At 50.3% G+C, this 21898-nt stretch overlaps 7 protein-coding genes across 7 annotated transcripts; 2 read left to right on the forward strand and 5 right to left on the reverse strand.

Annotated features, from left to right (window-relative positions):
* Window positions 1-1442: 1442 nt before the first annotated feature.
* PtrM4_059250 (DUF1421 multi-domain protein) lies at window positions 1443-5099 on the reverse strand (the record flags this gene model as incomplete). The annotated part of the gene is made up of 3 exons (XM_066105440.1): window positions 1443-2028; window positions 2122-3443; window positions 4137-5099. The coding sequence occupies 3 exons, from the start codon at window positions 5097-5099 to the stop codon at window positions 1443-1445; spliced, it is 2871 nt and encodes a 956-aa protein (XP_065964067.1).
* Window positions 5100-5862: 763 nt separating this feature from the next.
* On the reverse strand, window positions 5863-7697 carry PtrM4_059260 (Carboxypeptidase C (cathepsin A); the record flags this gene model as incomplete). The annotated part of the gene is made up of 3 exons (XM_001932708.2): window positions 5863-6337; window positions 6384-7387; window positions 7434-7697. 3 exons carry the CDS (start codon window positions 7695-7697, stop codon window positions 5863-5865), a joined length of 1743 nt encoding a protein of 580 aa, XP_001932743.1.
* A 1138-nt stretch (window positions 7698-8835) lies between these two features.
* Window positions 8836-9949, reverse strand: PtrM4_059270 (Activator HSP90 ATPase; the record flags this gene model as incomplete). The annotated part of the gene is made up of 3 exons (XM_001932709.2): window positions 8836-9522; window positions 9594-9676; window positions 9727-9949. The coding sequence occupies 3 exons, from the start codon at window positions 9947-9949 to the stop codon at window positions 8836-8838; spliced, it is 993 nt and encodes a 330-aa protein (XP_001932744.1).
* Window positions 9950-13502: 3553 nt separating this feature from the next.
* On the forward strand, window positions 13503-15020 carry PtrM4_059280 (Dynamin-N domain containing protein; the record flags this gene model as incomplete). The annotated part of the gene is made up of 3 exons (XM_001932710.2): window positions 13503-13572; window positions 13622-14046; window positions 14100-15020. The coding sequence occupies 3 exons, from the start codon at window positions 13503-13505 to the stop codon at window positions 15018-15020; spliced, it is 1416 nt and encodes a 471-aa protein (XP_001932745.2).
* Window positions 15021-15179: 159 nt separating this feature from the next.
* Window positions 15180-16340, forward strand: PtrM4_059290 (uncharacterized protein; the record flags this gene model as incomplete). Its single annotated transcript, XM_066105441.1, has 1 exon — window positions 15180-16340. The coding sequence occupies one exon, from the start codon at window positions 15180-15182 to the stop codon at window positions 16338-16340; it is 1161 nt and encodes a 386-aa protein (XP_065964068.1).
* Window positions 16341-16964: 624 nt separating this feature from the next.
* PtrM4_059300 (UhpC, Sugar phosphate permease) lies at window positions 16965-18651 on the reverse strand (the record flags this gene model as incomplete). Its single annotated transcript, XM_066105442.1, has 7 exons — window positions 16965-16971; window positions 17126-17526; window positions 17578-17832; window positions 17880-17951; window positions 17999-18131; window positions 18182-18419; window positions 18480-18651. The coding sequence occupies 7 exons, from the start codon at window positions 18649-18651 to the stop codon at window positions 16965-16967; spliced, it is 1278 nt and encodes a 425-aa protein (XP_065964069.1).
* Window positions 18652-19508: 857 nt separating this feature from the next.
* PtrM4_059310 (uncharacterized protein) lies at window positions 19509-20558 on the reverse strand (the record flags this gene model as incomplete). Its single annotated transcript, XM_001932712.2, has 1 exon — window positions 19509-20558. One exon carries the CDS (start codon window positions 20556-20558, stop codon window positions 19509-19511), a length of 1050 nt encoding a protein of 349 aa, XP_001932747.2.
* Between the last annotated feature and the right edge of the window lie 1340 nt (window positions 20559-21898).

Genomic DNA, 21898 nt, shown 5'->3' on the forward strand with positions numbered 1-21898 from the left:
AGTACGTAACCAATCTATATAGACAATATCATATGTCGGTTTGTATCTGCCTAGCTAGTAAACAGCTCGTATTCCGATGTCTCAAATCACTCTAAGTCGTGACTTTCCAGGCATCTTTATACATATAGTATACGCCGGTATTTGCCCTAGTGTTATATAACCGTACACCATTGGTGTCTAATTCGGGGCGGTAGTTACCTCGCTCGTATGGAACACACGTCCTTCTCGTAATCCGTGTACGCCTGTATGGCTACACCATGAGGATTGACATAGTATACGTTGGTTGGCAGGGTAGGTCGGTAGTTGTCTAGCTGGTGTGACCCCTACGTTTCCCCTGGTAATTTATGTGTGCCGGAAGACTACATGAGGATAAGGACAGCATAAGCCGTTTGGTGGGGTACGTCGGTAGTTGTCTAGCTGATGTGAACCGTACGTTTCCCCTAGAGTTTCTAATTCCTACTTATTACAAAGACACGTACGCACATGCGTAATAGATCGAAGCCATCGTCACTACTTGTATATATTACTACTTATTCAGTAGTTATTGTATACTCTATTAGCACAAACTCTAGACCGTACAATACTAAGGGCCTCCGTAGAACCACCAAATAACCTACCAAAAGAAAACCCCCGAACCCCCAACAAAAAAAATCAGCAAAGAAAAGGAAACAGCCAGCTACAAGGGTCGAACTTGCGCCAAGATTTCTTTTCACAACGGTATTGATAGGATCCACCCCTAACACGCATCCAGTGTTTAATGGGAAGACTTGACTTGACTATTTCTGATGGGAGATTATTGAGTTAACTGCGATATATAGACGTTGTTTATATTAGGCGTGAGGTGAGGGACTTTTTGCTGGTGTGGAGGTGAGTGAAAGCGAATGCGTGCGTGGTGGGCCTAGCAACGGATGCGCGTGCAAACGCAGAGGTGAGGCAGAATAACATGGGCATAGGAGAAGGTCGAAAGCCGCGCGGACATCTTGATATTCAACACCCGTCATAGTCAAAGGACATGCAGCAAGTGAAACGCGCGGTTAGGCTTTTGATAATTGATTATTTTGTATGCTAATAGCTATATTATGGCCACTCCTGCCATGCATCCATCCAAACAGAGGTATCAAGTAATCCCATTCCCTTCCCATACCTTTCCATGACCATCATTACAAACGTCGTACCAAAAAAAAAGAAGCAAGAGAACCAGCCTCTTTCTTATTTTCCATCCCGCACAAAGCATATCCAGATGCCGATCTCGCGCGCCCATGTGTATATACCAACCCATGCCTATCCAAAAGACAAGCCCGCAATCCTAGGCACCATGGCCATGCTAAACTCAAAAGGAACGAAACGAAAAAAACGCCGCGCAATGCATGCAAGATTCAACATGTCCAACTCGCTCTTTTCGCAAGTTCCACTCGCTGCGCCACAATAATACACCAACAGTATTATATCCTACCACCCTCAACAATCTGCCTGCCGATCAATTCTAGCTCCCCACTCTCAGCAGTGCGTCTGCGTTCGAGCACCCATCTTCCTTCGCCGGCTTCGTCGTGTTCGCGTACATATGTCACGCTATCCGCCGCACTGCCCTTGCGACTGTGTCCACGGTTCCAGCCCCCGCCGCTGCCGTTGGGGGTGATGGGGCTGGAGTTTGATATTGGGGAGAGTCCCATCGAGGGCCGGCGCGGTCCGCCTGCTGACGTGGATACGGTGGGTGCGGAAGGCGATGAGAGCGAGGTATCGATGGAAGGCGGGTTCGGTGGCCGGTTGTGATGTTGTGCGAGGTAGGGCGACGGGAGAGGCATTGGGAATGGCGAGATGGGGAGAGAAACGGTCGAGGGTGAGGAGATGGGCATTCCAGTCGGCGACATGGCGAGACTGAGGTTGTGCTGGGCGTACAACTCGGAGATTGGGGGTAGAAGTGGCGCTTCATTGCCGACGGTGTAGTTCATTGGACTGGACATGCTGTTGTAGTCACTGCTTGTCAGTGTAGGACTCTCTGGACGGTCCTCGCCCTCTGAATCTTGTTCGCTCGAGCGGTCAGATTCGTACGCGCCATTAACAGCGTCCGTCAGACCATCGTCGTCTTCTCCTTGGTCTTCTTCGCCTTCTTGTGAGCTGGACGGATGTTCTCTCATGCGATTGCCAACAGGACTTGAGGTCCGAGGAAGGAATTGCATGCCCATAGGCGACGAAGTGCGCGGACTGTTAGACACGCTACCGGGTAAGCTGTTGGCACTGCCACCAAAAGCCCCCTTGCGTAACCTCAAAAGTGCGTCAAGGCTCAGCTCTTCTTCATCCGTCCCGGGGAAACCATACGGACTGAGACGAGCGAGATGTGCCAAACCGGGGCTAGTAATAGGCTGTTGCCCGTCGCGGAACTGGTTGAGGCTGATGAATGAATTGCGCGTGCTGTATTCACTGCGTTCTGTAATAGGCGTCAAGTTGGGTTCACGCACGGCGTTGCGCCCACTGACGGTTCGGCCAATTCCTGATGGGCCGAAGACGCCACCCCAAGCGCTGGGTGACTCGCCAGCTGCGGAAGCATAAAAACCAAATTCTTGCCCGTAAAAGCCTTCGTCGTCATAGGCCAGTGCTTCGGCGTTTGCAGCAGCGATGATTGGATCATCTTCCAAGGCAGAGTCAAAGTCGCTGTACTCGTAGTCGTCTACAAAGCTAGAGTCCATACCGTATACATCATTGTCCATTGGGAAGCTGATTGTGTCGACACTAAAGCGGCCGTCGTCAGGGACCAGGCTGGGTCGCGAGTTGCTTAGCGAGGGTAACTCGTCCGCATCAGAGCTAACATGGCCCGCATCAACGCTTGCTTTTCTAGAAAAACGGCCCTCGGCTTGAGCACGAGTCGCTGCGTCCGCCAAAGCACTATGGTATGCGGCTAAGTTGTCGAAACTGGGCACTGAATTCTGTTGCGCAACAGACGTCTTGTGCGCAAGTGAAGGATGTGACTTGTCCACACCCTTGGAAACTGTGTCGTCATCCGCATCATATCCAGTCTCTGAGTTTACGAGATCGTAAGGACGTGCTTGAACAGCAGGCGCTGATTCGCCTTCAGCAAACTTAACTTTGCGCTCGTATAGCGGCCCGTTCGGATCGTCGAACACGCTTTCATCGAATTCAGCAGCGTCGATCTCATCTTGATCGCCAATAAGACCGTCATCAAAGTACATGTCGTCGTCGAGATCGATGTTACTGAGGCTTCGCTGGTTGTTGGGAGCCATGGTATTCGCTGGCGCATCAGTCGCTTTGGTTGGAGAAGAGTTGCTACGTTCATCTACGCCTGCCAAACCTAGACCATGTGTCTGCATATTTGCTGCGCTTTGTCCATCAAATTGGACGGGCATGGGTGACATTTGCAACTGCTGAATCATCTGCTCCGACATGGCGTATCCAATACGGTTCCCATGCATGTCGACGGGCGTCGGCATCTGTCCAAGTGGGTTTAATGGACTCAGCAGATTATTCATGCCTGACTGTATGGACAAAGAGGAGAAATCGAAAGCGTTTATGCCAGAATCCAGCGTTTGGTCTCCTAGTCCTCCGCCAAACTCATCTTCCTCACCCAACATGGGTATCTCCTCATCATACCCACCGTCCATGTCGTAGTCATCCATGCCATAGTCATCGTACTCGTCTTCGACAGAATGGGAGGATATCCGCGCCTGCTTCTTCTCCGCCTCTTTCGCTTTGTGTCGTTCCTCGAGGAGCTTCTCTTGCGCAGAGTCGGTGCCGCCTGAGGTCTGGAAACTGAATCTGGAGGCTCGACTGCTGAAGTGAGCGGGTAGACCAGCCGGTTGAAACGAGGGATCTGTGACTGATGTTGCTCTTGATCGTGCGGGGGGCGGCGGTGTTTTTGTAGACTTTTTCTTTCGTGGTGTGACATCAGTAGAGACATCAATCGGCGACTCTGACTCTTGTACTGGCGAAAGAATGGATGGCCCGTTGTCAAAGGTATGCATCGACTGCCGGGGCGGCGGCGATGATTGAGGAGGAGGAGGAGGAGGAGGTGCTGTCTGAGGGGGCGGCGGCGGCGGCGAGTTCTTGGGCTGTGGTGGGGGAGGGGGGGATCGTCTAGGTGGTGCAAGCTGGGCAGAGTTCCGGGCGAGGAAATCCTTGTTGACCAACTGTTCGGCTCGTATAGCGGCTTGCGACTGCTCATAGCTGGTGTCGTCGTCAAAGTGTTCGTGGAAGACTGGTGTATGCTCCTTGTCCATCTTTGGTGGGCTGGCGCGATTGATTTCCTGCTGCACCTCGCCTCCTTCGGTTGCATTGCTGGAATATGCCCTGTTGAGCCTAGGCGCATTGAAGTCGTGAACAATCTTTCCACGAATCCTGGGGTCGTAGTCATCAGGCATGGGCGGGACGTTCGAGGGCGAGCGTTGGGTAACGAGCGACTCGTCTGCGAGTGGATCTAGTGTTTGGCCGGATCGCCGTCGCATGAGGAGCGTCATGGGATTGCGCAGGCTCATTCTGGATTTTGACTTGGTAGGCATTCCTGTAGGTGTGGATGTTCGCGAGTTGCCCGTGAGCTTGTCGCTGATTCCACTCAGTAGCGATGTCTGTGACTTTGAAAAAGTAGAATAGCTGGGGGATATGACAGAATGCGACGGGGTCTCGGACTGTGACATGGCCTGACCTGGTGCAGGCATGGCTCCCGAGAAGGACGGTACAGAGAGCAGCTTGTGCTCTTGGGTTGGCGACAAGGGGTCCTGAGCTCGCTGGGGTGGAGAAAGCATACCGTGATGCTGAGGTTTGCTGCCACTACTTCCCCCACCGGTGCTGGGCGAATGCTGGCTAGCCGTGTATGGGGAACGATTAGGCGAGGCAGACGTTTCAAGCTTCGAGGCGACGCGCGTAATTGGCGGGAGTTGAGGCGGAAAGGGCGATATGGGCGAGGCAGAGGCGTGGCTGGCATTGTCGTTGAGGCGCGGTGAAAGGAAGTAATCGGTGTTATGCGATGCGGGCGAAGGCAAAGGATAGGCCGCGGGGCCTGGGACAGGCTCTGGGGAGGCCAGCGTCGAAGCATTGCGCCTCGCATGGCCGGGCCTCAGCTTGGAGAAGATGCTCGAACCTGAGGGCGCCATGACGGTGTTTCGTGTTACTTTGACGCGGCGGCAGGGAGTGACAGTGGGGGGACGAGCTGGGGCTGCGTCGGGCGACTACGGTGCCTCTCAGCGAGGCCATGTACCAAAGTACACCATAGCTGGGCGGAGAGGAAGGTATATGACGGGCCTTATCAAGCGGCGAAAGCAAAAGTTGGTGATGGGGATTCCGACTGTCGTACGGGCCTTTGGCGGCGCGGGCATGCAATTGCGCGCCGGCGATGTGCAGGGCGCGAACAGGGAAAATAGGTGCCGAAGCGGACGGATGCGACAGTCTCGTCCAGGCTGCAGGTGGGAAAACGGTGCTATGCTGTTTCTTGGAGGCTTCCCGCGACTGCTGAGGCGTCTGCGCTGGGACTCTCCCAACACCAAAGATTCATGCCTTGGCCGCTAGCAGGGGCTTCCTCCCGCACCAGTCCGTCCCCACTGTGCTCTTTGGAACGCTCCTGCAACGGCCGCCTTCCCGCCCACTCGCTGCCCGCTAGGAACACGGCTGCACAACTACACAATCCGCTGGTCCAATGACTGCACATTCTCCCATATCCGCATCGGGAAAAAACTGACCCCAACATGTCACTCCATTGACAGCAGACCGGTCCGTTTACATCGAGACCCTGATGACGTTTGCATGTGAAGCTGCATGTACACAAAGCTCGCTGCACTAGCCGTGCGACTATTTTCACCAAGTGCTTTTTTTGACTCAGCATTTCATTCGAGCTACTACGCTAGAGCTATCCTTCAATCTTCACCAAACTCGCTTTCCACCCTTCCACATCTTCGGCCTTGCAATCCTCCGCGCCTCGCGCTTCTTTAGCTCACCAGCAGGCCACGTGGGTGTTGGGTCAGGCCCGTTCAATGCCGTGTTGTACGTCGCATTCGCCGGTGTCATCTCAAACTGCATCGTGGCATTACCCTCCCGGTAGGTACTGGTTGGAGTACCTACCGTCAAGTAATCCTGTCCGCACTTCTCCGCGCCCGTGGCAATATCGACCTTCTTTAGCGCGCGCTCAAACATTTCGAGAGATGCGAGCGGCTGGTAAAAGGGTACTTCGTGACCCGACTCGTAGATGCGAATGAAGGAGAAATGACCGGCCTGCTTGACTTGGCCGTGTACAATGTTGTCGCTAGTGGTGATGTTTGTGAAGCCCGCCTTGGAAAAGCCGGGCGCATCGATGAGCTCTGCGACGACTTGTCCACCTAGCCAGTTGCAGTTGTAATCACTGATCGTGTTAGCGATTTTCTCCCAGAGAAGCCATACAAACTTACGCGTCGCCATAATAGAGGATGACCTGCACGCCCGCAGCGACCAATTTCTGGACAGCCTCAATTGTACCCGATTCACGGTCGTCGTCGCCAGTACTACCAAATGCTGTACTGACCGTGCCACTGCTTGTAGAAAAGTTCTGGTATGCGCCAATGGCTTTCTGGACCTCGGGCGTGTTGAGATACGTCTCAAAGTACGAGTAGGGAAATGGATCGGGCGTCAATTCCCGCATATCGTACTCATCACGTCCGCTGTAGATATCGTACAGGTTCTCTACTTTGCTGTAACAGAAGTTGTCGGCACTGGAGCAAACAGCATTGTTGCCGGTTTCATAGCACTGCTTGGTGCGGTCCACGCAGTTTCCAGGTCCATAGAGGTTATTATACCACTCAGCCTTCACTGTGTCGTTGTACGGGTCGTAATCATACGTGTTTCCGGGGTAAACAGAAAAGTTGTAGTAGGCCTGGTATTGAACAAGCGGGTCAAACCAGCCGTTACCGATGAGCACGTTCTCGAGGTCGATTTTATGCGCACCCGAAATGTTCTTCGCATTCTGTTCGAGAAAGTAGGCGTTGAATACGGGACCGTAATGTCCTCCGTAGCTCTCTGTTGTGAAGCTGAAGCCGTTGCGCGAATATTGTGGGAAAGCGCCCATGAAGCCCTGCAGAGTCTTCCAGAAATTGGGAGCCGCACCCAACGTGCTGTTGGCGGTCAAGGTGACATCTGGCTTCGAATATGTGCCGCATGTTCCTGCTGCCTGAGCATAATCAGGGCAAGTCGCGTTGGGCAGTTGAATAATGTTGCCACTGCTGTCTGTATAACCCGGAATTGGAATCGAATATGAGAAGCCCGTGGTTGTAGGTTGGTCGATGAAAAGCATGTTGCTTGCGTTGCTCCACGAGTAGGGGTTATTGAAAGGCTTCATGTCGGGGCCAATACCACACGGTCCTAGTTCTTGGAAAAGTCCAATCATGGAACTGGATCCAGGTCCTCCATTGATCCAAACCTGTGCGCTGTCAGTAAAGGTCAATTGAACTTTGCGGTTTACGTACAGTCAACGGAGCATCCGTCGGGTCCTGGTTGCGCGCCTCGAAGAACCACCAAAAGATATGTTCGTCTTCAGAAACATCTGCGTATCCCGAGTAGCTCTTTACGCTTGGGTCTAGCTCACAGATGCCAGTAGGCACCTCCTTGTAGCGTACGCTAATGTTTGCATAACCTTCCTTGGTGATCAGATCTGTAGGTGCGGGTACAAACTGCGCAAGAGCCCCAGCTGCCAACAAAGGCGCGGCGACGAGCTTAATCGCGCTCTTCATTGTGTGAGTAGCAATACAAACGTCTCTTCTGCTCTGACTTGACGGTTTGTGCAGCAATTAGGACGAGCAGATTGCTGTAAAATTGCCCGACCCAAGAAGTTGAGTAAAGGTGAGGAGGTGAGCAAAAATCGAGAGCAGAGCACTTGCCCTTTTGACAAACCGCCATTCATTTTCGAAGCTTATGCACGTCACCAGAATTAGAGCAACGAATGCGATAGCCAGCGCTGGACCTGCCTGTGTAGGCTAAGCAATCGCTCCTCTCGGTCGGTAACTCGGACGGTGGCTCAGGCCTTCGGTTATTCATTGCTCGGACTAGCGACGTCATGGTATAGCCAGAGAGCCGTTTTTCTGGGAGCGGGCTGCCGGTGTGGTACCTTATTGGCGTCGAGCGAACTTCCTTTACTGTGGATCGATGCCTTGGCCAGTTTACTAGACGAGCCTCGGGGCAACTCCAGCGCATGGCCAACTTCATGCACGTCATTCTGAGCATTGAAATCGAGAGAAACTGTCCCCACACTGCTTGTTCTAAGCATACGGCGGAAGTCTTGGTAGAGGCTTGTGCAAGCTTAATGGCCGTTCTAGCGATAGCTGCTAGTTGAGCTATAGCTAATCGGGAAGGTGGTAATGATAGGGCAGGTATCACGGCATTGCCCTGCCATTGCATGGAGGACCGGGATAGCTCATGCCCTGCTGTGACATGATTGCTGCTGTCTGCCGTGCAAAGATCTGTAGGTGTAGTGTGGTTTCTTTCTTTTGGTGTTAGACACACGATACGCCGCGGCCAACACAATTGTAGTTGGATCTTCCAATATGGTCATTGTCATGGTGCAAAACCGCCAATACAATAATCAATGTTCCTGATCCTTAATGATACGAGCGTTATATAGACGCATGTAGTGCTCATAGAGTAAGCACATAAGGTAAGCACATAAGGTAAGCAGCGGGCTTGGCAAAAATCGTACCGTCACTAACCAAAGCAAGCAGGCAATTGGACTTTCAGGATTTGATAATTTATTCATTGTGTGCCTGAAGGCTGTCATTGGAATCGTTCAGTATCCATCACTGCATGTGCATTCGTAAACCCCCACAACGCCCCTTACTCCATTCCGGGTACCGTGCGACCAAGGCTCACATTCGGCTATAGCACTGTGCCAAATCCAAATGTGGTCTTGATGCTGCGAACATAGTACTGATCCCAATTGGTCTTTGTAGGCTCCTCCTGACCGACTGGGACACCCTTCCACTCAACCCTCATGACCGTCACGGCATCAACATCATTCTGGTCGAACCATATTGATAGTGTCGAGTAGTGACCCGCCGGCCATTGCGCCAGTCGCCATTTCTGGACGATGTGCGTAGGCTCCTGGAGCTCGGTAAACTCCCCGCTGACGTTTCCGCCAAAGAGCTCGAATGTACCTCCGGGTTTTGCGCCGGTAAAGTTCTTCGGTGGTGCTCGTGTAAATGCGGCAAGGCGCTGAGGGTCCGTGAAGGTCTGATACAAATTGGCTGCGTCTGTGCGGAATTCTGTGCTGTCGGTGATTGTGGTTACGTTGACAACCGCACCAGAGCTGCTCTGCTGGGAGCCCGACGTTTCCGCCTTGGAGCCAGTAGACTTGTTCACGCTCGAGCTCGAGTACACCTTGGGAGCAGTGAAGCCGCTACCAGGATTGGTGCCTGGCGCGTGCTGAATGTCCTTTCCGTGTTCCGCCATGACCGCTGGCGCTAGCTTTCCAAAGCTTGTGCGCAATTGCGGTAGGATCTTGGATCGTACTAGGTCCTTGACAGGCTGTTTACTGCTGTCGTCGGAGTAGACATCTACCTCAAACTACAAATCGTCAGAAACCACCCCGAGAATAATGTAGAAAATGACAAAGGGTGTGAGCGAAGGGAACATACGACATACTCGTCTTCCTCCGTGTCGTGAGCGACTTCCGGGACGGTAATCGTGCCGCTGGCCTCCTCGCCCTCTTTGTTCTTGCCTGCCGACCGAATCAGCTCGCCCAAGAGTGCAAACGAGAGGAAGACATACCTGAGTATTCCAGCTTCAGCCTCACATCAAAAATGGTAATGACCTTGCCCTTGCGCTGGCTGACGTCCACATCTCCGTCCATGCTCACGACCTTGTCAATCTTCGCTGTGACGCCATCTTGCTCAGCAGATATTTGCGTGAGCTCCTTGTCAAGATACTCGCGCGTCCATCCTGACACATCTTTGTTCACCCAATGCCAGTTGTTCGGGTTGTGGAGGACCATGGCGATAGTGGTGAGCGGGGTGTGCGCTCGGTCTCAATTGGTTATTCTGTCATGAGCTTGTCAGCCATGTTCCTCTACAATGCTCGAACATATGTGTAGAAAGAGATATTGTCAGAAGGCGACTTAAAAGTCTAAGCAGCTGATCCGCATGCAAAGAGTACAAGTCTTCTCAGACTGGTGCCAGCTTGTGTCTCATCATTCAAAGGTAGGTGGGGAACAAGTGCAATACTTACACAAAATGTACTTGCTGGAGCTGAAGCTGGACGCAAAGCTCACAAATTCAAAGGTCGTGTTTGAAGAATAGAAGCTGTCAAAGCGGATTATGTACGTAGAGGGGAACATGAGGCAGAAGTTTCTGGAACTGAGATGGCATAGCGCGCTAATCTCGGGCCGGCAGTTGTGCCGCCCTTCTCCCATTGGCTTCTCGCTTAGCACGAACTCCATCCCCAACCCCTTCCTTTCTGTGTACCGTCAGATCCGGCCTCCGCTACTTGACACACGAAAGCAAAACGACCTCCTTCGCTTGCTACCGTGTAATATGTTTGGAGAAATTTTCCAATAAATGTCAAACAGGCTTGGCCTGAGCCTCTCTATCGATACCGCTCTAAATGTTCCTGGCAATGGGGTATTTTGTGCGACTACAATCACAACTGGGACTGAGACCCTTGAATAATGCGCTGATCTACACGGAGCAGCAAGACCCCAGATATCAGAGTTTCTTCAACACCCCACCACCCAGGCGGAGAGCCCTAGGGCTTACTCAACCCTTGAGCATACTTGGTTTCTATTCGAGTACCAGCGTCGTAGGCAAGGGTACGGAGGTGCCTTTCAAAAGTTTTGTCTGACGCTAATCTTAACGCTTCGGCACGACTCTTCTTGGCGTAACTCCTACCTTCGAGCTGAGCTGTTAATTAGTCTACGTACTAGATATCTTCTTACTATAGCTCCCTATACTAATTTATATACCCGCACCTTAGTCGTAGCGTTAAAGTCACCTGCTATTAGCAAGACTACGTCATAAGTCTCTAGGCTAACTAGTATCTATCCTTGTATAGTTAATTGTATCTACAGTAGAGCTATTGCTGCTAGTTTTAAGGTAAACGTCCTCCCTCTTAAGATCCTCCTATAGCATGTTTAGGACGCTCCTCGCTCTAGTAGACCTGATAAGCAGATAGAGGAGGTGAAGGAGTAGATGTCCTAACAAGTACGACGCGATAAATACAGGCGAGAGAAGACCTGCGCTAACGTTACTGGTGGGCTTAGTCTCTAAGGAGTTAAGATCTTTGCCTCTACCGTCTAGAGGGTGCTGAGAGAAGCAGGATACAGGAAGACTAAGCTAACGAGGAAGCCTAGGTTAACATAGGAGATGAGGAGTGCTCGTCTTAGGTAGGCGATTAAACACAAGGATTAGATGTTAGAGAACTAGAAGAATGTTATCTAGACAGATGAGACGTCTATAGTGATTAACTACAGACGTGGGGGCTATAGGATCTAGAGAAAGGTAGATAAGTGTCACGGTAACCACCGTGGTCCCCTTGACACTCCTGCCTCTGACCCATGCGCTCCTGCTCTTAACCCGTACGCTCCTGTCGCAACAGCGCAATGTACTATCCTCGACAGTATGCTACTGCCTCGACATCTGTATGACGTCACACAAGCTTCCTTCCGCTATATATCTTTCTCTGGTGGAATTCTCCACTTCTTTTCTTCACGCAACGTCTTGTATTTACACTTGAGTACTGTACCTAGCACACAAATCAAACTTCATAAGTTCTGAGATTACTGCTCGTTGCCTCTCGTGACAATAAGAGAGTAGTTAAGAGCTGTATCCGTTAGAGGTGGAAAGAGTACTTTAAGTTTAATGTTTTGGGGCTGCTTCTCTTATGATAGGAAGGACGCCTGCTATGTCTATCTACCTGAGACAAAGGCAGAGAGAGAGGATGCTGCCCGGAAGATTGAGCAGCTGAACGCTGAGCTTGAGCCTCTACAGCAAGAGGAGTGGGAGCTGTCTGCATCTATAAGAAGGATAGGGCTACGCAATAAGCCTGGTAGGAAGCCTTAGTGGAGGTGGACAGAGAGAACGGGTAAGCTGGTGCGTACGTCTGGAGGTGGCGTGGACTGGTAGAGATATCAAACCTGCGTTTTACTCCTAAAGCTACTTCCTTTCGCTAAGGACTGTCTCCAAAGTAGGCCTTATATAGTAGTAATAGAGGATAAGGCACCTACGCACGCCTACTAGTATTAGAACATAGTCTATAGCCTCTATAACGTTAAGAGACTGTAAGGGTCTCACATAGGTCAGGTATTTGAAACTGTGTTGAATTACAAAGTAATTGCAGTGCAGAGCTTGTAAGAAGCTCTGCGCGGAATATATCTAAGTGGGGGTGTGCATGGGCCACCAAACAGGTGGCTCGTGCGCGAACATCAAAACAACGCTAAGGCATCTGGCAGGTGGCCTGTGCGGGGCAACGGCCCAAAACCATCACAGAGACTACTATAGTGTGGTAACTCGCCAGACTCTAACTATATCGAGCTATGCTAGTTCTATATAAAGAGAGAGACTACGAAGAAAGGAGCCCCGCAGTTAAGAACAGAGGCAGTTAGAGTCTGGCAGGACTACTAGAGAGACCCCTCTCAGCTTAAGATCCAAGCTTGGATTGAGCGAATTCTTATATATATCCTAAAGATAATTAAACTACAAGGTAGCAATAAGTATATCGAGAGGAGAGATAAGCCTCGAGTAAGGCGGCTATACTTCGGCTGAATTATTCTTGGTAGACAAAACTTTTGAAAGGCACCTCCGTACTCCCAACCCCCTATTCTACAACGAACGACTCACGTCCGCTGTTGTTCTAATTAGGGGGCAATTGGGCATGGATTACACTCCAACCGATAATCTATTCCGCAAGAAGATGCGACCCCTCCACGATGAAACCGAAGCCGAATATAATTAAATTGTCTCCTGTTATGTTGTGCAATCATGAATACCTTTCGACTTTGCTTCCACCAGCTACATTCCCAGATTGAATTTCTATATTAGCGCATGTGCCGATTGCTCTCCACGTGAACACATACTTGCTCCGGCAAGCTGAACTGTCGCGTTCTGGAACTACGAGTATTGTAACTCACATAGGATTATCCTGTCACATTTGCTAGCACCCAGTACGTTTTCTCGTGTTTATTCGCCACCTTAAGCGGCGCCGTGCTTTCGCAACCCCTTCAAATAGCACATATGTCCATCTGTCAACAATCACTGTTGTGATCTGTGCACAAGACAATGGGCATATCTGATCGTGTCTTGTGCTTGTCTCTACAGAGTTCCAGAGCTTACAAACGTTGTTTCATAATGGCCACTTGTTTCACTTGAATTACTGCTCTCGCCAATCTTTGGCGGGTTTATTTATCTGTTAAAAACGTTACGCAAAAAGACGTCTTTTGCACACAAGCTGATCTATCCGACAGTATGCCTGTATAGCACAATTCACCTCACACAGTTGCCATAGGGTCCCTCACTTCTGATCATACCGATCATCTGCTGCTGAGTATAGGAGTTATGAGAGTAGTTCCCATTGTTAGCCCCGGTCGGGTTCAGAAGAGTATGCGAAACCCAAGGAAACGACCAGGTAAGCCCATAGTTTGTGTATACTTAAAGGTGGGCACTAATAAGTGCAGCGCCCGATCATCTGCATCCTCCTCCGCAACCCTGCAAGAAGGCATCGCCCGAACGGAGTATTGATCCCGAGATAAAAGGACGCATAGACCAGAGAATAAGCGAATACAACACTCGAATCAAAACGGACCCTCAGAGTGAGCACTATCATCACGATCCCCGAGAAGAGTCTTCGCCTGGTGCAGAAGCCTACAAGCCCGAATTCAAAATTACTGAAGAGGGCTGCTTGCAGATTCTACGGAAGCTTATCACAATCGTGAAGCAAGATGAACACTCTGAGCTAGCCGTGGGACTTCAATCAAGGACACAAGAGGCTCTGCATAATTACCGAGGTATTTCCGAGAACGTAGCAGTTGTGGGCAAGACGGGACAAGGAAAATCAAGCTTGATAGAAGCCCTGCTAGGCGTGCCCGTGATCACGAAAATAGTACAGAGCAGTCCCCAAAAGCTCTTACTTGGTAGTTTCTAATACACTCTCAGGGATCCAGTGGCGAAGCTGTTACCCGTGTACTGATCATATACTCATCCATGCGCGCGGACTCGGTAGCAAAATACGAAGCGAGGGTGCAATTGTGCGATATAGCAACTATCCGCGATTCCTTACGCCTACATATCGCCAACATCATATCAAGCCTGGACAAATACGACAGTGTATACACCATAAATGATGGGGACCAAGAAGATCAGGATATGACCGTACTTGCAGACCATAGAGATCAAGGAGACGAGAGTATGGCAGCACTCAAAGGCTTGTTTCGCAGTCAGCCAGATTTTGCGACTGATGAAGCAATTTCCTCCTTCATGGGGTTTGAGAACTCCAGCTCCCCCAAGTCCACCAAATCGGAAGATGAGATTTATAACCAATGTATCGCATGGGCCCAGGATTCATGCAAAGAGGTTACCACAAAAACCAAACACGGAATATTTGCGGCCAAGGTTGAGGACCTTTGGGCTCAACTCGCACCATACGCAGACTTTAACGAACAAGATTTCCAGGCCAACTCACCATTGTCATTCAATCCCTCGTTGCTGGTGGACAGAATCGAGATTATTGGGGATTTTCGACTGAAGCTCTCAATCGGCGATTGCCCGGGGCTCGGTGATATCAACAAAGATCGTGAAACCAAGGCAAACAGGTACCTACGAGAATCCCAAGCAGTCGTTGTCGTCGAAGAGATTAGTCGGGCAGCCGACAGCCAGTTTCTTGCGGATTTCTTGGATCAGTGTCATAAAAGAAGGCCACACCAACTTGTCATCGTCGCACTGAGTAAAAGCGAAGCAAATCTTAATGTCAAGAATCGCATGAATGTGGCCTTCACGGCTCACGAGCGGAGAGCACTCGATAATCTGGCCGTCTGGAAACAAGAGATCATAAAGGAGAAGAAGGCTCTCGGTGCGTGAGATCGTAGCGGACGTGACAAATTCAACAACATTATTATTTTCATCGAACTGAAGGAAATCGAGATTGTATCTCGAGAACGCGGTCGTCGCGTTGGCGAAAAACTAATGCGCAAGTACTCGCAGCCCGATAAGAAGCTGTTGGTCCTCTCGGTCTCCGCCATGGACTATATGCTACATATCGAAGGGTATGACAAGAACGATAAACCTGAACTTCTTCTATCCGTCGAGTCGACAAACATTCCTGAGCTGGTCAGGAAATTTGCTGACAATCCGAAATACCGACTAGAGACGAGCCTGGTACAGCTTCAAAAGCAGACACTACCAGATCTTCTCGATCATGTCGACTTCTTGTGTAGTATCACGGAAGCCAAAGCCCATGATACCGTCACATTCGACTTTGACTTGCATGAGGACCGTTTCCGAAAGCAGCTCTACAGTCTTCTAGATGACTTCGAGGTGAAACTCATCAATCAAATGGCTAAAGCTATCAGCGGCTATATCCCAACATGGAATTTGAAGGCTAGGAACCTAATTCAAGGGTGGCGGAAGTTGCACGGTACGACTATGAAGGCATTTTTGAGGAAAAAAGGAGAGCATCAGACCAAGAAGTCGAATGGGCCCAGTTGGAACGCCAGCCTCCTTAGTGGGCCGCAAAAGGACCTCGATCCAGTCTGGAACAGCATCGACAAGAAGACCAAAGATTTTGTGGAACAGCGGAAGAAGCTCGTCGCAGGAGAGATAGAGTTTCTTATGAACGGCCTGCGCAATTCTATCAAGGGCGTTGACAGCAAGGCATTCAAGAAAAACCTAGAGAACAAAGGGCCCGCATTGCAGCAAGCGTTTGACACGATTGAGTCGGCGATCCGGAGTGGCCTGAAACAACAGAAAGGACGCCTTCTTGAAGACAGCAACGGCGACTACTTCCGCGGTAGAATGTCATCACTTTACAAGGACGTTGTAGCAGATCAGGAGTGTAAAAAGCACTCATTCAGAGCTGCCTTGAATATGTTCGAGAATGTCATGTGTGGATCCGAGAGCCCATACGTCGTTCAAATTCAAGGCAAATTCAACGAGGTATGGGGAACACTCAAGATGGAGAAAAAGAAACAGGGAGAAAAGGCCATCAAAAAAGTGATGAACGAGATCAGGACGGCTTCCAAGCAGCTGAGTGTTCAGCAAAAGCCTAGTGAGAGCGCACTGAAGATGTGCGCCAACCTGACGCTCCTGGTGAAGGAAGGGAGAGACCAGTGTAGTAAGCCAATTCGAACTTCATACTTGGTATCTCGATCGGGACGGACTGTGAAGGTAGAGAAGAAGTGAGATAGGCGAGAGAGATGAATTGTTGGGGTTTTCGGGCTACCCAGGGTGTACTTGTATATATGAAGAAGTAATTCATGTAATTATTAATTCAGAATCGCTGTTGATGACATCCGTGAAGAACGTGATGGCAGAGAGGACAAGCCTATGGTTGTTACGGAGTGTAGCGCGATGACCTAGGTGATTTTCACGCGCAAGGACATGATGAAGTCGCTTCTAAGTTCAAGTCTGACGCGGCTGTCCACGCCAGACCCAATGCGAATACATGCGCTGATTGCATGAAGAGCTTAGATCAGGGACTCATAGTCGACGAGATGTACCGAATGATATTCTACATGTGTATCAAAAGCAGTGAAGAGCCTACGAGGACCAGCGTAGCACATCCCAGCCCTCTACAAACTGGAAAAACATCAGGTCAGAGGACGATGTCGGCCCCACGCAGGAGAATAGCTGAGCATAGGCTTCCTGCTTGCGCTAAAAATAGGCATCTGATAAGTAGATGAGGACATGTTAAGAGTCACTCGGCTTGACCACTGCCAACGAGTCCAACCCATCTATCGTATTCCCATCGCCATCCACCCATCGCTCAAACCTGAAACCTCCACCTAGGATGCCGATCCCCCATCTTCAAATCCTCAACACTATCGTGAAACCCACCTGTCTCCGGCCTCTCCAATAGCACCTTGTCTTTCTCTCTGTTCTCCTTCTTCAGCAACACCAACAACGCCCCCACAACCACCAAGTTCAAACAGCAATACCCCAGTGCAAAGCTATGCCCCAACACATACCGCGGCCCTGAATTCGCGCGATACAACTGAGTACCCAGTACAGCACCCAGATTACCTATACTAATCTGCATGGCATTCGCTGTCGCTCGCTTCGTCTGCCCGCTGACATTGATGGCGGGCCAGCAGAGAACCAATGCAACGGAGGGGTAAATACCGACTGCCGCAAAAAAAGTTCCGAGGTAGGAGATTCCTGGGCGCGCTTTGGGATCTGTGTTGGCGAGTAGGATGATGTAGCCGATGATGGCGACGGTCGTGGTGGCCAAGATGAAGAGCGCGCGACGGGCGTAGCGTTCGGATAGTATGGCCCAGAAGATGGTGAAGAGTGTTGCGACAGCGTAGGGTGGGATGGTGAGGAGTTGGGATTGGGCGGATGTGTAGCCCATGTCGCGAATGATTGTTGGCTGGGGGGTTTGTTAGGCTGAGAAGTTTGTACATGAAAGGGTATCACATACTAAAAATAGAGATAGTGTGTAGAGTGGCAGACTCATGGTATGGAAAGCGAACGCGTAAAGCCAGACTTTGACGTCTTTGGCCGCGATGAGAACTTCAGACCATAAGAACGCTTCTTCGTTTGTTGCGTCACTGTCGGCTTTGAGACGCGCTTGGATGAAGGCTCGCTCGTCTTTGCTGAGCCAACTGACAGTGTCGGGGTAATTTGAGATGAACCAGTACGCGATGATTGCGACCAGGATTGTGAATAGACCTTCCTGTTTTCGTGGTTAGGCAAGGAGATGATCAACATTGTTGGACTTACGAGGATGAAAATCCATCGCCATCCAGCGTATCCTCCGACGTTGCGCATATGTGCGATGCCATACGCTAAGATCTATACAAGTTAGTAAAAAGATACCCCTTCTTGATATCAGAACTTACACCACCGAACGCGCCAGCCAGCGAAGCACAACTGAAAAACAGCGAAATGCGATATTGGCGCTCGTTTCGCTTATACCACATGCTCAAATAATACACCACACCAGGAAACAACCCAGACTCTGTAACACCGAGACTGCCACCGATTAGCTACCCCCTTCAACTCCATCAAAGAAGACAACTCACAAGAATCTCACAGCAAAGAAGCCCTCCCGGTTCTGCGTCACACCCATCAACGTCGCAACCACTCCCCAAGCCAACGTAAGCGTCGGCAACCAAAACTTCGGCGTCGTTCGCTTGAGAATGATATTGCACGGGAGTTCAAAGAGAACGTAACCGATAAAGTACAGTGTCAGACCAGTGAGATACTGATTCCCAGTCATGTTGAGATCTTTAGTAAGACCTTCAATGCGCGCGTTGGCGACTACAAAAAACTGTCAGTTCCCCGAACTCTCCCTGTCAAGATACAAGGGAATAAACATACCATTACTACGATCCAAAAAACTAAGAAGATACAAGATGGAAACCGCAGGCAGCAATCTCAAATCCAACTTCCTCATCAACTTTTTCTCATTAACAACGCCTGTCAAGACCTCGATATCGGAGCCCGACGTGCTCGATGCAGCAGCAGGTGCGTCTTTCGTCTCAGACACCATAATGTTATTCGTCGGTGCAAATGCTTCTCGAGACAGAAAACAGAAAGACACCAGTATGGCAGCGACAAACACCCCTACTTATCTCACTCCCAGCACCACCCTTCCAGCCACCTACCTACCATATCCTCGGCACCTAGCATCCAAAGCTCCAAATGATGCAAGAACGTAATGTAAGCACCCCAAGCACCTCCTCCACCGTCATTGGACAGGGGTACGAGTGCAAGAACCCAGGTCTAATGGTGAACTGTCATTGGGGCGCATTTGGCTTTTGCGCCAGACGGCGATGCTGATGGGGCGTAGTACCTTCTTGTTTTGCTGCATATGATGGCGGCAATGGCGTTCGGCCCGTACACGAAATCTTGGGGTACTATGTCGTGATCGCGTGGTACGCGCGCTAGCTGTTTTGGGGAAGGGTGTTGCAGGGGAGATGGTGGGGTGTGTATTTGAGAGGGATGGTGTGGGGAATGGTGGGATGGGGGTATATATGCTCTAAGATGTTATGGGGGGAAAGTTTTGGGCTTGGGTTGATGTGTGTTCATTTTCCTGCTTACTCTTGGTGTGGTGAACGTATTACAGTGATGGCGGGCACTATCGTTCATGCCCGTCCACGATCAACTCGCTAGGTAACTTAACATCCGCCGTCAACAAAACCATCCTACATCTCTCATCATCGCAAATAACCCTCTCCTTAACCTCAACCTTGACGCAACTCGGCCGATCTACACATCCCACACCGTTAGCCAACCCACCAAACAAAAACGCTAACCTAGACGCAATGATAAGCTCAAGCGAAGAACTCACTAGATCTACCAACACCAGTCCAAATAACCGTGAGACTAATGTCGCACATGCAGCCGTTACGTATCCCAGTTTATCGGGCTATGACCAGTTTCAGTCATCATAGGCTCAAAGAGCTCCTTTGGTAACCATTCGCCTTCCCTGCTTGCGTGAAATGGTCGAGCTGCCAGGTAGGCGACACGCGTGATATGCGCCGAGTAACCCATTTGAACCCACCCCATTGTTCTGGCCTCATAACTCCCGAAGATTTGCGATGCCTTATGGTAGTCAAATTTAGCAGCGGGCATCCGCGAGTTGTCCATGCAAATTATGATGGTCGGCGTAGCGGGTAGTGACTCATCAACTAAGTAGTCATGAAACCGGCCGACGTCACGCTTCCAGTCAGATACCACACCAGGAGCACAGAGCTCTAGAGCATCGATCAGCTCAGAGACACGAATGCCGTCGTCGTTATGAACCCTCGATATAAAAGCGTTTTGACTAGGACTAGACATCATCACTTCTGTACCTATAACGGTGTGATAGATGCCCAGTGTCTTGCATAGTGGGTAGGTTATGTGCATTGAACCAATCAAATCGATCAGGAGATTGGTATTCGGTGTTCGCTTGATGAGTGGAATGTCCGATGGCGAGCGAAGTTTAATTTCCCATCGACCGAAGACATGCTGGATCCGGCCATCGCGTGCGAAGAGGTGATGAAAATACGGATTGATGTGTACCTGACTAAGGTCAAGCCACGACACATTGGTATCTCGCGATACTGATAAGATGACTCCGTGTAACTCGTGCATTTGCTCAACGTCTAATGCATTCAGAGTCTGTGCGATGTCATCTGGAAGGTCGCGCTGTTGTGTCAGCCTCGCCGGAAAGTAAAGGTATTTCTGGTTCATGGTGTTTCGCCGCCGTTCGAGGAGTCGGTGTAGATGTACCCTGAACACGCTGATCTCATCCGGGCCAGGTTTGAGCTCCGGCAGTTCGAATTCGATAAGCTGGCCATACTTTATAGGTTCGCATACACTCGGGAAGCGAAATTCTTCAGCATTCCGACTGCTGCTAATAACAGAGACGGCACAGGAGCGCCAACGCTCAGATACATCCAAAGCGACCATCTGAGCACGGGCACCCGCATATCCAAGGATCAAGCACAAAAGCTCTGATACACGGAGGACACGATGCTCGTGAGTAACATTCCTTGGAGGTCGCTGAGATACGGCCTTGCTGCTTCTGACCCCGGATCTTCATAAGAAGAGAGGCGACTTCTCATGTAGGCGTGCACTTGCCGTCTCCACAACTCAACAACTGACTGTTCGCGGGCAGAGCGTTTTAGCTTGGTGAGCGGTCATTGGTTGCAAACATCTTTACGACGGCACTCTTCCTTTTTGTAGTCGTAGCGCGTGGGCGGCACAAGGCGAGCGTCCATGTATCCATGTAAGGCAAAGAGCAGCGCAGTTTGCGGATCCACAGACCGCAGAATAGAAAGTTGCTGGGCCGCAAGGCCATAAATGTCATCTTGCTGGGTCGTAGGGCCATAATAGGATAGAGAAGAGGCCATGGTTCAAATAATCTGTGAGGATTCTAACGTACATTCATCCGAGACCGAAGATGCTCAAGTACATATCACGGTCGGAAAGATGTCCTTTATCACGGACCAAAGTTCAACGCTGCCCCGCCTACGCACTAGCCGATTGTAGCTTACATAGGTAATGTATGACGTAGAAGCCGTGATACCTACGCATCATAGCATCACACATCGTGGACTTCGTCATCTGGTAACGAATAGAGGTGCTAGCTCTTGAATAATATTTACATTGCGACAGAAGCAAATCTACAGACCAGAGACAGACACATTCCTGATTGAGCACAAGAAGAGATGTGGCCGTTAGCTCGGAGTCCCGACAAATCATCTGTTGACAGCAGCCTAGACATTCTGTGTACCCAGGTATCCTTTCGGGTGATAGTGTAGTTGCATAGGTGGCATATCCGGGATTGTGGACCAAAGAAAGACGCCGATCCGACATGACTGGAGTTGATGCAACGTTGAGCTGTCTCGATTTCAACGGAAAGCCACATTAGCGACCGAGTAGTTGTATACCCACTTGCAGTCACTAGGCAATGGACTGCCAGATGTGAAACCTTTATAGATTTGGCGGCCACTTCACTTCACCTTCTGTATAAGTGTTGATGCTATCTAAGGGATGTACGGCTAAAGTCGTGATAGTAGTTAGGTAGTATCGCAGGCTAATCATGATCGAATTAAGAGACGCGTGCATTTCCATTATATCAAGTTAGATTAGCATACAGCTATGCCAATCTCAAATTCGTCTCAAGTAAACGTAAAAGAAAGGGGAAAGTTCCTAGTCGGTAGAAGACAGAATGCTGTCTGTCACCAAGGCCCTTTCTGATACGCGTGGCCCCCTTGTAGTTCCTCGGACACGAAAGCCACGATGGA

Source organism: Pyrenophora tritici-repentis, chromosome 2 (assembly GCF_003171515.1).
Source record: "Pyrenophora tritici-repentis strain M4 chromosome 2, whole genome shotgun sequence".
NCBI lineage: Eukaryota > Fungi > Ascomycota > Dothideomycetes > Pleosporales > Pleosporaceae > Pyrenophora > Pyrenophora tritici-repentis.